The sequence below is a fragment of the Eschrichtius robustus genome, chromosome 10, assembly GCF_028021215.1.
Source record: "Eschrichtius robustus isolate mEscRob2 chromosome 10, mEscRob2.pri, whole genome shotgun sequence".
Lineage (NCBI taxonomy): Eukaryota > Metazoa > Chordata > Mammalia > Artiodactyla > Eschrichtiidae > Eschrichtius > Eschrichtius robustus.
Window position 1 is genome coordinate 117282426 of NC_090833.1, and position 14263 is coordinate 117296688.

The 14263-nt window shown below is 45.0% G+C and overlaps 1 protein-coding gene and 1 non-coding gene across 4 annotated transcripts in view; one reads left to right on the top strand and one right to left on the bottom strand.

The window, feature by feature from the left end:
* Positions 1–815: 815 nt before the first annotated feature.
* Positions 816–922, bottom strand: LOC137771092 (U6 spliceosomal RNA). The gene has a single exon (XR_011075307.1). It is a non-coding gene; the product is annotated as a U6 spliceosomal RNA (small nuclear RNA).
* Positions 923–11016: 10094 nt separating this feature from the next.
* Positions 11017–14263, top strand: part of SH3RF1 (SH3 domain containing ring finger 1) — a 162420-nt gene continuing 159173 nt past the window's right edge. The window contains exons 1-2 of one of the 3 annotated variants that reach the window (XM_068552924.1): positions 11017–11083; positions 12535–13007. In XM_068552924.1, coding sequence (XP_068409025.1) covers positions 12612–13007 — 396 coding nt within the window. In that variant the 5' untranslated portion in view covers positions 11017–11083; positions 12535–12611. Of the gene's footprint in view, positions 11133–12534; positions 13008–14263 lie in introns of all 3 variants that reach the window. The other 2 variants (XM_068552923.1, XM_068552926.1) reach the window with 2 other exon arrangements.

The following is a 14263-nucleotide window of genomic DNA, read 5'->3' on the forward strand; positions in this document are numbered from 1 at the left end:
ACTGTACTGTATATAAAATAGAAAAACAATAAGTCCTACCATACAGCACATGGAACTATATTCAATACCCTGTAATTATAATGGGAAAAAAATATGAAGAAGTATATATAAATATATATGTATATATACACACATACAAATATAGTGTATAGTTATGTAACTGAATCACTTCGCTGCACACCAGAAACCAACACAACATTGTAAATCAACTATACTTCAATAATAAAAAATAAATAAATAAAATAAAATAATCATGTCAACACTATTACTACTGATAAGACTGCTGAAGCTTTACTGACCTCTTACTAAGTGCTGTGTAAATACACCAGGCGCTTCAAATGTCTTCTGTCTTTTAAGCTTCACAGAAACCTGTGAGGTTGGTACCATTATCTCCATTTTCCAGATGATGAAACTAAATCTGACAGATGCTAAATAACTTCCTTGAAGTCACATAAGTAAACATTTCCAAAGCCCTCAAATCCAAGTCTGTCTGAGACCACGGTCCTAACTATGCTGTGTGTACAATTACTGATATTTGTAATGACGGCCTGGAGTCATCTGTAAATGTTAATCTCTGATTTTTTTTTTTAACGTTTTTATTGGAGTATAATTGCTTTACGATGGTGTGTTAGCTTCTGCTTCATAACAAAGTGAATCAGTTATACATATACATATGTCCCCATATCTCTTCCCTCTTGCGTCTCCCTCCCTCCCACCCTCCCTATCCCACCCCTCTAGCTGGTCACAAAGCACCGAGCTGATCTCCCTGTGCTATGAGACTGCTTCCCACTAGCTAGCTATTTTACACTTGGTAGAAAAATATATAACGCTTCACGAATTTGCGTGTCATCCTTGCACAGGGGCCATGCTAATCTTCTCTGTATCGTTCCAATTTTAGTATATGTGCTGCCGAAGCGAGTGCTCTCTGATGTTTTTTATTTCAAAAATCAGGGAAAGTTATACTATCTCTCAAGTATTTTCTTCCAGATAAAAGTTGGTTTTCCAGAGTGACCCATTTTTCAAGAATTCTGGATAGCTGAAGCTTTAACTGTACTTTGCAGCTTCTTACTAAATTTCAGTAATTACATCTGTACAAATTGGTTGCAATCAGGTTGCAAGTAAAATTTTTATGAAATGCTATAAAATATATTGGTTGTAAATTCTGAGTCCTATGTAAGTTCTATCTATTGCATTTCCTCACACACGTCAATTTTAAAAAGGCTTTTAAATGTTTTTGGCAGAATTTTTTTTCGAAATAATACTTCAATATGGACTTTTTCTTGGCAATCCATGAGATTTCCTGGAAGTTCCTACTGAGTACACTTACTGTATAAACATAAAACTTGATTTCCCAGTAAAAGCATCAACCATCTGCAAATGCCAATAGGCTTTATAAGCAATTTGCAGCCTCTGAGTAAGGCCATCCTCCTTTTTCCATATTTTTTCTAATGCTTGGAGTATGGGCCACAGAACTCTTGGAAAGACTATTTTCAAATTCTTTCTTGCTTTAAGACCTCCCCACCTTTTGACTAAACATTGCTTCATTTTCCTGGAGTAAAGAATCTGACTGAAAATCTCTAGTCAGCTTACCTGATCACATTTCCCCCAATATGTCAGTGTAGCGGTAACTGCTCTGAACATCTAACCTTTCCTGAACCCGTGGCACATTCGTACAACCACACATAACAGTGTATACAGTTCCTTTTCATTTATCAAAAGAAAGAATCCTTGGGGAATAAAGATTTGACAGCTACTGTTACAAGATAATTGTAATACTTAAAAAAAAGAGAGAAAGAGAGATGAGACAGATGGTGTACGCTGGAGACATGTGGAAGTTTGCTTGAAAAAGAGCTTCAGAAATTCAACTGACACTGAAAAGAAATTATGCAAATCGTCATTTTTGCATAAAAGCATCATGGAAAACAGGGAAATTATGTTAATCTTTAGTCGTCCACAACCTTGTCACAGAGAGAGAATGTCAAGTGGACTGACACCTTCTTGGTGTCCTATTTTTTAAAAAGCTCTGTAGCCGCTCATGTTTTTCTTATTTATTTATTTATTTATTTATTGGAGCCACTCATTTTGAGTCACAAGGAAAAGAGATTAAATTGAGTGAGATGATTAAGAACATCTTCTGTTTTGCCATGCTTAGGTCTAATTCATTAATATCAACCATTAATACATTTTAGATGAGTTATTCAGTACTTTTATTATACATTACATAATTTACATGGGCAGTGTTTGTAATAAATTTATTAGGTATTTCTTCAGATTAACCTATGTGGCATTAAAGGATGATGGAAATTTAATTTTAAAAATTATGTTTATTACTTTAAAAAAAGATTTTCACATTGCCCTTTTAAGCTTTATATGCTTGCCTGATTCACACGTTACCCAAAATTTAAAACAAAAGGAAGAACGTGTACGAGACGCTATGAGGACAGAAATTCTAAGGAACAATGTGAAATGTTGGGGTGAAAATTCTGGCACTGTTGGTCGAGGGGACTGAGGCACAGAAAATTAGTGAGGAATCTGATTTCAGCGAAAGGAGGAGAATCACTTACTGAATTCAGGCAAGTTTTCAGAAGAACAGGTTTGAAGCGTAGCACCATTAGTATCTGGTGTCATGATAATTATGCTTTTAAGAACATGAATAGGGCTTCCCTGGTGGTGCAGTGGTTAAGAATCCGCCTGCCAACGCAGGGGACACGGGTTCGAACACTGGTCCGGGAAGATCCCACATGCCGCGGAGCAACTAAGCCTTTGCGCCACAACTACTGAGCCTGCGCTCTAGAGCCCGTGAGCCACAACTACTGAAGCCTGCGCGCCTAGAGCCTGTGCTCCGCAGCAAGAGAAGCCACCGCCATGAGAAGCCCGCGCACCGCAACGAAGAGTAGCCCCGCTCACCGCACCTAGAGAAAGCCTGCGTGCAGCAATGAAGACTCAACACAGCCAAAAATAAATAAATAAATTAAATTAAATTAAAAAGAACATGAATAAACTCACGTTTATTTAGGGGCAAGAAAGAGGGAAGGTGACATGTTAGCTGTAGACAAAAGAAAATGTTATGATGGGATCATTTCCACTCATTTCGAGATCACAGAATATAGGCTTGTGTCTGAGTGTACATGTGAACTAGGGAGAGTAAATGGAGAAAGGCCCATCTTTCACCCAATATTATATTGAAAACAGAAACCTGGGTCATACATCATGAATCTCCCGTGAATTCATGCTTGTGTGTGTGTGTGTGTGTGTGTGTGTGTGTGTGTGTTTAAGCTGGCCTATTTAAATGCCATTAGAAAAGTCAACATTTATATTTAATTTGAACAGAGAAAAAGAAATCTGAAAATTGATAAACAACCTTTAATATATAAAGATGGGTTGCCAAGAAAGATGATGGGATTTCATTTCCTGGAGATGGTGAGATAAAGTGATGCATATTCTCTAATAGTTTGGGCTGGGCGAAGACTGCTTAGAAGCAAAAAGACCACTTCAAGGATTAAACTTTTAAAACGAGAATGGAGCTTGACAAGAGAAAGTATTTTTCATAGAAAGGAAGCCATCCTATTACATTTTCTTCACAGAGGTTACATTTATCTTTGAACTTGGGTCAGCAGTATATTCGCGCACCCAGTGCTCCTGTGTGCTTTCATACAAGTTTCACAGTATAAGCAGCAGGACCTCCTGAGGCTTGATATGGGTGACCCTGGTCCACATTTGGGTCCTGGGGTAACTCGGGGCCAGCCATGTGTATTTCTCTGGGAAAGCTAATCTTCTGGCTCCCTTTTAAACTGATATTCTTTTTTTTTTTTTTTAATTTTTATTTATTTATTTATTTGTTTGTTTGTTTGTTTGTTTATTTTTGGCTGTGTTGGGTCTTTGTTCCTGCGCATGGGCTTTCTCTGGTTGTGGCGAGCAGGGGCTACTCTTCATTGCGGTGCGCAGGCTTCTTATTGCAGTGACTTCTCTTGTTGCGGAGCACAGGCTCTAGGCGCACAGGCTTCATTAGTTGTGGCACGGAGGCTCAGTACTTGTGGATCGTGGGCTCTAGAGCGCAGGCTCAGTAGTTCTGGCGCATGGGCTTAGTTGCTCCGCGGCATGTGGGATCTTCCCAGACCAGGGCTCGAACCCGTGTGCCCTGCATTGGCAGGCGGATTCTTAACCACTGCGCCACCAGGGAAGTCCCTAAACCGATATTCTTTATAAATCCGTGCAGCGTTTATTAAGAGGAGAGGCTGAGCCCCGGATGGTGGGGTGGGCAGGAAGGGGGGCCAACCAGAATGAAGGAAGGTTGCAACACGCAGGGTCTCTCCTGTGGCCCCAGCAAACCAGCAATGGCTGGAGCTCCCATATCCTTCCTTGGTTATATTAACCAAAGCCCAGATGGCCCTCGATGGACTAGCTTCTCTAGTCTGCTCTGGGTGACTAGGTTAGCCTTTCCTAAATTGTGGTCCCAGCATCACTATGTGAGAATCGCCTGATTCCTGAACCCATGCTGGACCTACCGAGGGAGTGTCTCTAGGTACAAGGCTGGCACATCTACATTTTTAATGAGCTCTGCAGGTGATTCTGGCCGCACTACACCTCAGGACCCGCTCCCGGAAGGCTGGGTTAGAATTAGAGGCACTTAGAGAGCCCCAGCTCCCCCAGGTATTTGGCATTCAAGCACCTCCTCAGACGTGCAACCCTGTGTCAGGGATGATGGAGGAAGATGTGGTTCTGCACCCACTCCTCGGTCTCACTGCCCAGCATCCACTCTGATTGCGCTGAAGTCCCTGGGGAGGGCCTATAAATACTCCATCTGCTCAGACTTCTTGCCAGACAGTGGCGTTTGCACCACCTTCCCACTGCTGAGACCGAAATACCTCCTCCGGGCTTGCCTTCCTTGAGCTGCTAAGAGCCCTGTTTCCTGACAACTCCAGTGCCCCAGGACCACTTGCCTTTTTCCATGGGGATTCCATTGCCCTTAGATGTCCTTTATGCAATTAGGATGGAGATAAATGTTTAATGCTGGAAAGAACCTTAGAGATAATCCAATCCACTCCATCATTATGTGGAACAGGTGCAAACAGATACACAGAAGAAGAAGCAGGGAACAACATTTTGAGTCCTCACAACGTGCTAGAAATGTGCTGTGCTAGATTTTTCAACCAGTTTTGTCATCAATATTTTTTTTACAACAAACTTTCAAAGGATGAGATCATGTCCATTTGTTATAGATACAGAAGTCGAAACTCAGCAAATTAAAGAACTTTGCAAAGTTGTTCAGTTAGCCGGTAGTGGATTCAAGGTTGAATCCAGGTTCTAAAGAAAAGTATAATATTAGCTATCATTTATGAAGCACTTACCATGTGTTGGGCATAGTTCCAAGCTCTGTATTTTTACTCACTTATGTAATACTGCCACAAAAACCTTGAGGTAGGGAGGAGTATTATGCCCCCTTTTCTGGGGGACGCAGGCACAGAAGACCAGAAACTTGCCTGGGGACACCCCGTTAGTAGATGGGGGAGCCCTGACTCTAGTGGTCTCTCCAGAATCAAGTAATCAGGGAAGGTAGTTATTGCCCGGATAGGAGATAAACAGACCTGAAGTAATGATTGGGAGGAAGGGACAGATCTGGGAACCCCTTCTGATGATCTCTGGATCACCTGTCTGGATGGGAGGTGTGGGAAGGAGTGCAGACAGAGCTCCATTTTCTTGCTTCCTCGGGGAACTAAGTCAACGGTGACACCATTAGCTGAGACCCAGAACAAAGATAAACCAGCGTCACATTTATGTTCTGGGTTACCTAGCTGGCATCTGGCTACTTCTACAGCTTCCCTGTGAAACGTAAGAGGAAGAACCACCTGTCCTCGTTTTCTACCTAAAAATGTATTGATTGATCAATTATAGGAACCACTCAGTGGAATTTGGAGCACAGTCTGCCTGATTTCCTATCCATAGGGCCGTGAAGTAGTAAGTGTATTTGTAGCTTTGGGATGGCAGTACATACGATCCCTTACTCGCTCCATTCTTATTCGACAATTATCCTCTGGCCGCCACTATGAGTTGCTGTCAAGGATCCCACGGTGAAGAAGACAGCCCCGGTCCGCTTCAGGGAGCTTGTATTCAGGCGAGGGAGATGGGCAATAAGAAAGGAATGAAAGCTTAGCCTGTGAAAAGTACTATACAGACAACGGGGGTGACATGGCACAGAACTTGCTAGCCCAGGGACCAAGTGACGTGGGGACTTGTCAGACGGGAAAGGCGTCTGAGGTTTATTCCAAGTGTGATGGGAAGAAACTGATGAGTTTTCAGCAAGGCGGTGACACGATGTTGTGCGTATTTTGCAGCTTGCTCTGAATGTCACTACATCCAGGGCAGACTGTGAAGGCAGGACTGGAGGCAGAGAGGCTGGTGAGGGGGGGCAGAGGCCAAGGTCGGTGACAGCTGAAAGAAAGGTGCAGAGATGACAAAGTGGGTAGAAACTGAAATATATCTGGGGGTGTAGCAGGCAGACTTGTTGATGGAGAGCGGTAGAGAGGAAAAGGGAGAAATCGTGATGACCCCTGGGTTCCTGGTTTAAACCCCGGATAAATAAATCGTGCTGCTATTTACCAATATTGTTGCAACTGGACAAGGAATTAGTGTTTTTTTTTTCCGTAATAAATGTTTATTATGAATCAAATGAAGTTACTTTTAACAAATACGTCTTACAAGCTTTTCTTTTTTTAAATATTTATTTATTTTTGGCTGCATCGGAACTTAGTTGTGGCACACGGGATCTTTCATTGTGGCGTGCGGGCTTCTCCCTAGTTGTGGCTCACGTGCTCAGTATTTGTGGCACAGGAGCTTAGTTGCCCCACGGCATGTGGGACCTTAATTCCCGGACCAGGGATCGAACCCGTGTCCCCTGCATTGGAAAGAGGATTCTTAACCACTGGACCACCAGGGAAGTCCCTACAAGCTTTTTGTTTAACCACAAAACTTAAAATCAAGTGTGAAATTTCTGGGAAATTACACAAATATTTGCTGAAAAAGTTATGTAGGTTTTTCAATTTGTCATTAAATATCAATAAACATAGATAAGAATTGTTAACCCAGTAATAATAAACAGGTCAAGTACAGCTTTGCCTCACCTGGATGATTTCCAAAGTGTCTCTTTGGTTATTAGGTTCTTGTGGAATGACTGAAACATAAATGTTTTATAACTTTCTTATTCTTTAACTTTCTGAGGTGGTAACTAATGGTGCACAATTCTTGATTTCTTAATGTATTTCTGTTGGAAGAATTAGTTTATGTCTTTTTAATGTTTCTCATCACACATCATTGAATTTTGATTCATTTTAATTTTAAAGAAGGCTGGTTACAAGTTGAGGCTTCTAATATTTTTTATTGAAGTATAGTTGATGTACAACATATAAGTTACAGGTGTACAATATACTGATTCACAATTTTTAAAGGTTATACTCCATTTATAGTTATTATAAAATACTGGGTATATTCCCTGTGTTGTACAAGGTATCCTTGCAGCTTATTTTATACCTAATAGTTTGTACCTCTTAATCCCCTACCCCTATCTTGCCTCTCCCTGCTTCACTCTCTCCACGGGTAACCACTAGTTTGTTCTCTGTGTCAGTGAGTCTGTTTCTTTTTCATTATATCCACTAGTTTGTTGTATTTTTTAGATTCCACGTATAAGTGATATCATGCAGTATTTGTCTTTCTCTGACTTATTTCACTTAGCATAATATTCTCCAAGTCCATTCATGTTGCTGCAAATGGCATTATTTCATTCTTTTTTATGGCTGAGTAATATTCCATTATATATATATTCCTATATATATTATATTGTAATATATAATATTAGATTAATATTCCATTATATACAATGTATAATATACATTATAATATATTACATTAATATTCCATTTTATATATATATATATATATATATATATATATATATATATCACATCCTCTTTATCCATTCATCTGTCAATGGACACTTAGGTTGCCTCCATGTCTTGGCTATTGTAAATAGTGCTGCAATGAACATTGGGGTGCATGAATCTTTTCTAATTAGGGTTTTCATTTTTATCATTTTTTTTTTTGATAAATACCCAGGCATGGAATTGCTGGGTCATATGGTAGTTCTATTTTTAGTGTTTTGAGAAACCGCCATACTGTTTTCCACAGCGGCTACACCATTTTACATTCCCACCAACAGCGTAGGCGGGTTGGAGGAGGAATTAGTTTTGAAGGTAGATGATCATCAGACACACGTATGTATACGTGTGTGTAAGCACGGTACCAGAGCTTACCAAAAAGCACTCTGGACTGGGAACTGAAAAGTCTGATTTGTGTCAGCACGTCATCACTATGAGCAGTAACTTCTCGACACCTCATTATTTCCCGTCTGCAACATGGGGATGATTATATCTGTCTTCACCGCTTCAGAGGGTTGCTGAGAAGATAAATGAGATAGCGTTTAGGGAAGCACTTTGAAGTCTTGGTTGGACAAGGACTGTATAAATCCAAGCTACCATTATCATGTCAGGGTGTGTTTATTTTTCATGTATCTGCTCAAAGTCACAGGGGCCATGAATATATCATGTGTACATTCTTTCCTTCAGGTTCAGTTCCCAGAAATGGTCAGGTGAACATGTTTGTCTTTCCCCAACTCTCCCTTCAGCTGTAGTATTCTCTCGACAGTATTCTGCAATTATTAGTGTTGTTGAAGACTTTTTAAAGACCCTGGGAAGAAAGGATTTTGCCCAGTATAACTTTTCCCAGGTAATTCTTGGCTGATAAAGATAATGATGATACCTTCCTTTAAAAGAGATGTACAGGTTACAAAGAACCAGTGCACTGTCTCATAGAATCCTCAACAACAGTCTAGGAAAGGTATGATTTTTTTCACCATTTGACAGAGGAAAGATGGCTCAAGAAGTTCAAGTAATTTGCCTAAAACTTCATTGTACAGTTGGAGTAATTAAAGCTAATAAAAGAGTTGCATTCTAAAAAATAGAGTGAATGAGCAGCGGGGATGTTGAAAGAACTGAGCCATGTCCCAGGTGACATTCGTCAGAGCTTCTTCCATCCTGGAACCCTGGACGCAGTCTCCAGGTCTTTGATAATGGGTGCAACTAGGCTTTTTCTGGTCTGGAGTTTCAAAAGCTGGACCATTCCACCCAGGACCTTGTGTACTCTTCTCTACATACAAACAAGCAACCAAAATAAGACCAAAATAAAGTAAAATTGTCCCTTGGTCTCCAGAGTCATTACCTGGTTAACTGTCAGCTTTCCCTTGGAGGACACAAAGAGCATTCGGGTTTGCTTGAGGTGACCTGTGAAAGACGTCCTTGGGATGGTGGGAAGAAAACTGGACTTGGAATCCAGACATGAGGTTGAGTCTTGGTCCAACGTGGCTTATTGTGATGAGTGAACCTATTTTGAGTTTTGGTTTTAATAAGTGTAAATGGCATATAATAATGTTTATCTGTTTACTGACTGTGACCTTCCAATCAGCCTCCCCTTCAGGCACGCAGTTGCAGGTGCAGAAGTTTATGGGCTAAGCAGTCACTTTTAGAGTGACTTGTTGGTGGATTACTGGATTAAAAATGCTCTATTCTGATCATTTCTCCCTTTGTCTTTCTCAACTCAAATGCATGTGTATTTGCTCACTTCTTTTTTTTAATCAATATTTTAAAATTGGAGTATAGTTGATTTACAACGTGGTGTTAATTCTCCTGTACAGAAAAGTGATTCAGTTATACATATATATTCTTTTTTCATATTCTTTTCCATTCTGGTTTATCACAGGATATTGAATATAGTTCTCTGTGCTATACAGTAGGACCTTGTTGTTTATCCATTCTCTATATATGTATTTGCTCACTTCTAATGGAGGGGAAGTGGGCTATCCTTTCTGGTACTCATACAGTAGGGCTGTCCACATATTCATCCATTAGCACAAAGCTAAAGAGGGAAGATGGACAGAGTTTCAGTGAGGACTAGATGACCGCATCTCCAGTGTGGAGCAGGTGACTGCACACAGTGAGGGAGAGATAGCTGTAGTGTCACAGCGGTTCCTTACTCAGGTGATTCTCATTTGTCTGTACTGGTTTCGCTGTGGCCCTGGCTGGAGACTAGACGATCATCAACTCCCTTCAAATGGTCAGGCTGGTTAGAGGTCGGCCATTGGTTTCTCGAAAAGGCGTATCTGTCACCCTTTCTCCTTATCTTCTGCACACCTTTGAGGAGGGTATTTGGGAAAACTTTTTGTTATGTGGATGGCAAATGCAAATAAAATGACAATTTTGAGATCAATGACAAAATTTTAACTTGTTTTACCGCTAAACTGAGGCTGAGAAACAAACCCCCAAACTTGTGGACACGTGTTTTTCCAAAGGACCTTTCGGTTTACACGTGTGTGCCTGGGTTTACAGGTGTGTGCCTGGCTTTACAGGTGTGTGCGGGGGGGCCCCCCAGAGGCCGCGGGGCTGGTTCGGGCCACACGGGCCCCGGGCCAGGCTGACCCCCGGGTCGCGGGCGGGTAGGACGAGCCTCCGGGCCGGGCTTCCCGTCGACCCCGCCTTCCGGGTCCTGGGCCGGGTCCCGAGGCTCGCGCCCGGGTCTGTGTCCGGGGTACCGGGTGGCACCCGCTTCTTCTCTGCGGGCAGCGCGTCCCCACTCGGCCGTCCTCCCAGCCTCGGCGGCGGCCGCTCAGTTCCCCTTCCCCGTGCCCCCGGGACCCACCCTGGACCCCGGCAGCGCCCGGGCGCGGGAGGCGGGCGGCAGGCCTCCCCCGCCCGTCCTCCTCCTCCTCCTCCTCCGTCTCTGCTCTCCGCCCTCCTCCTCCTCCGCTGCTCCTCCCCCTGCCCTCCCCCTCCCCCTCCTTTCCCCTCCCCTCCCCCTCCCCCTCCTTTCCCCTCCCCTCCCCTCCCCCTCCCCCTCCTTTCCCCTCCCCTCCCCTCCCTCCTCGCCCCTCCCATCCCCTCCCTCCTCGCCCCTCCCCTCCTCCTCCCTCGGGCCCGGCTGGCGGCGGCGGGAGCGCGCAGGCGGCGAGCGGAGCCCGGTGCGGCCGCGGCGTCCGAGGCCGGTGAGCGGGAGAGCGCGGGGCGTGCGGACAAAGAGGGCGCCGCGCGGAGGTAGGACCCGCCCCCGGCCCCGAGTCCCCGGGCCCCCGCCCCCCGGGCCGGGTTGGAGCGGAGCGGGGCGGCCCGGCCCGGCCCGGGTCACTGCGGCGGCGGCGCGCGCCCGGGCGCACGGCGGGAGGACCTGGCGACGCTGCCTGCGGGCGGTCCTGAGCTCCCGAAACTTCCCGTGGGCGCGGGGCGGCGGCCAGGCGGCGGGGGGACCCACCCGGCCCTGGCGGCCCTGGCCCGTGGTCTAGGTGGACGGCCCCCTGCACCAGCCCCGGCGAGCGTCTACGCGGGCGGCTCCCGGCACCAGCCCCGGGGTGTCTGCGCGGGCGGCTCCCGGCACCAGCCTCGGCGTGTCTGCGCGGGCGGCCCCTGGCCCCTGGCCCCGGCGTCTGCGCGGGCGGCGCCCGCCCCTGGCCGTGGGCGCGTCTACACCGGCGGCCCGGCACCTGGACCGGCGTCCACGCGGGCCCGCAGTACCTGCGGCGAGCAGAGGGGCGGCCGACCCCGCCCCGCCGTCAGGGGCAGCAGTTCCTGCCGACGTCCACAACGCCACCCGGTTCCCCTGGACACGTCCACACTGAACTGGGGGTAGGGGAGAGCGGTGCAGGCTCTGGTTTGAACGCTTTTTCCTGAATGGCCCCTTTTTCATATTAAGCCCTCGGTTCTCAGTCCAGCATTCCATTCTCAAATTCTCTGGGTGATAATTTTGCCAGATTTTCTGAATGGGATTAACACAGGCCGTTCAGAAATCGTTTCTGAGTTTGGCAACCGCTGCCCTGATGGGTGCTGTTATATTTGAGCTGCTTTCAGGCCCATCTTTAGTGTGTTGTTTAGAATTGTGAACCTTCGTCTCGTTTTGGTTGGGCAGGATTAAACAGTTCTATTTTTAAGAGCAGCGAAGAAACATATGTATTTAATACTGGGACCATGTGCCACAGAAATCACATGAGGCGCGGTTTCTTAACCACCAGGGTGGCTTAAATACTGGGAACTTGGTGGGATTGAAAAGGAATTTCAGGTGGAGGAAACGTTCATTTGCCACTTTCACCTTCTCAGGTGAGTTGAGGACTTGACTAAGGCAGCAGATTTGACTTTGAGAGCCGAAGAAATTATGCTCTTATTACGTTTCATAAATCCTATTTATGGCAAGAGCCCTGAATCGTACTTGGTAGCTCTTTCTGCGCACTGAACTAGATAATCTTTCCGGATTCATTCTGAATTGCTTAGAAAGCCTATTTTGTTTTTAAATTGTTGACGCTGGAGTTCAGGCCCCATATTCCAGGGCAGAGCTACGCTCTTCGGAGGCAGCGCTTCTGTGTGCTTTCTGGTTCCTGGCTCTCCTCTGCACCTTTCCCCCGATGATCATACTTTTCCGTCTTGTCTTCCTCTGCCCCGGTGCCCCCAGAGCAGCGTCTGACATGGGTGTCACATGAGCCACTGTCAGGGCCGCGTGGAGCGTCTCCCTCGGTGAGCTACAGGAAGATGGATGAGTCGGCCCTTCTGGACCTTCTGGAGTGTCCCGTGTGTCTGGAGCGGCTCGACGTCTCTGCCAGGGTCCTGCCTTGTCAGCACACGTTCTGCAAACGGTGCCTGCTGGGTATCGTCGGTTCCCGCAACGAACTCAGATGCCCCGAGTGCCGGACTCTGGTGGGCGCGGGCGTAGAGCAGCTTCCAAGCAATATCCTGCTGGTCAGACTTCTGGACGGCATCAAGCAGAGGCCTTGGAAACCCGGCCCTGCGGGGGGCAGTGGCGGCCCCAACTGCACAAGCGCCTCGAGGGCTCAGAGCAGCGCTGTGGCCACTTGTAGCTCGAGAGACCCACCTTGCCCCCAGGGTGGACAGCAGCCTCGGGCGCAAGCCTGGAGCCCCCCGGTGAGGGTGAGTAGCCTGAAGAGGCGGTGCGCGGTGGGTGACGGTGCTGATGGCCAGTGTGTATTCTTTAGCCTTCGGATGTTTTCTAAATCAGCTCGTGGCTAAAGAAGTCACGTTACTGGAACAGATAGGAGATTATGCCTTGGGAATTTTTTTTTTTTTCTTTTTGGAATGAGAGTGGATATAAATAATTCTTCTTGTTTTTAAAATTCTCTGCCGGATGGTGGGCCTCTATTACGTTTTAAGGGAAACCTTGGGAAACAGTAGCAATTATTCAATGAAATCTAAAATACAGAAGTTTTTTATGCCGAGTTTAAAATGGAAATTTGGTGTGGTTTTACCTTTTCGATGGTGTTGGGAGAGCCATGAGTATGTATGTATGTGTGCCTATATGTAGACGTGTTATAAATATGTGTGTGGGTAGATCACAAGTAGGACATCGAGCTTTAGTTTTTAAGCGGCTTGGAGCCACTCTGTTGGTTTTATGAATGCACAGCACAGAATAATTTTCTGGTTGGAGGAATTCTTAACGAATCATGGCCACAGGTAGCAGAGTTTTGTTGCTGTAGCAACAAAATGTCATTGAGAGCCGTGCTAAGACAGCAGAAGATGTAGCTTTATGTTGGGTTTTATAGGGAGTGAAACGAAATGTTTCCATCAGAAAGATTTTTCTTGGGTTTTGGGTTCGGGTTGAAATAATTTGAAGTGAGGCTAAATATCTGGGCAGTTACCACTACTGAAATTTCTAGAAGGTAAGGTATTTTGAAGAAATGTAAATTATGTTGCCTGTGACGCACCCCAGTTAAGACATGCTTTTCTCATTTTTGTAAACCTAAAAAGTAGTTACGGACATTCGATAATTAAAGCACTTCCATTTTTGTCGGAAGAAGCAATCTTGATAATTGGCCAAACTGAGAGAATCTATTTTTAAAGAACAGTTAATCTGGATGAGAATTCTTTTTTCAAAAATTCGTAGTAAACACTCAAAACTGACTTTTTTCATGTGAGGTAGGAATAACCCTTTGGGATGGCATTAACTAGTGTAAATTCACAGATGTGGCTCTCTGGGAGCTGTAGGGAATGACTACCTTCTAAGCATTCCTTTCTTCTCAAGTTCATCTTTTACAAATGATGTATTTACATCACTAGATGTAGAGTACGCAAAGTGTTTTAATTGCTGGAAAACAGTTTTATCCCCAGGCTATCAGGTTTCTTTTGAGTCATATTTAATTTTTTTTTTTTTTTACAGTTAGTGAGAACTT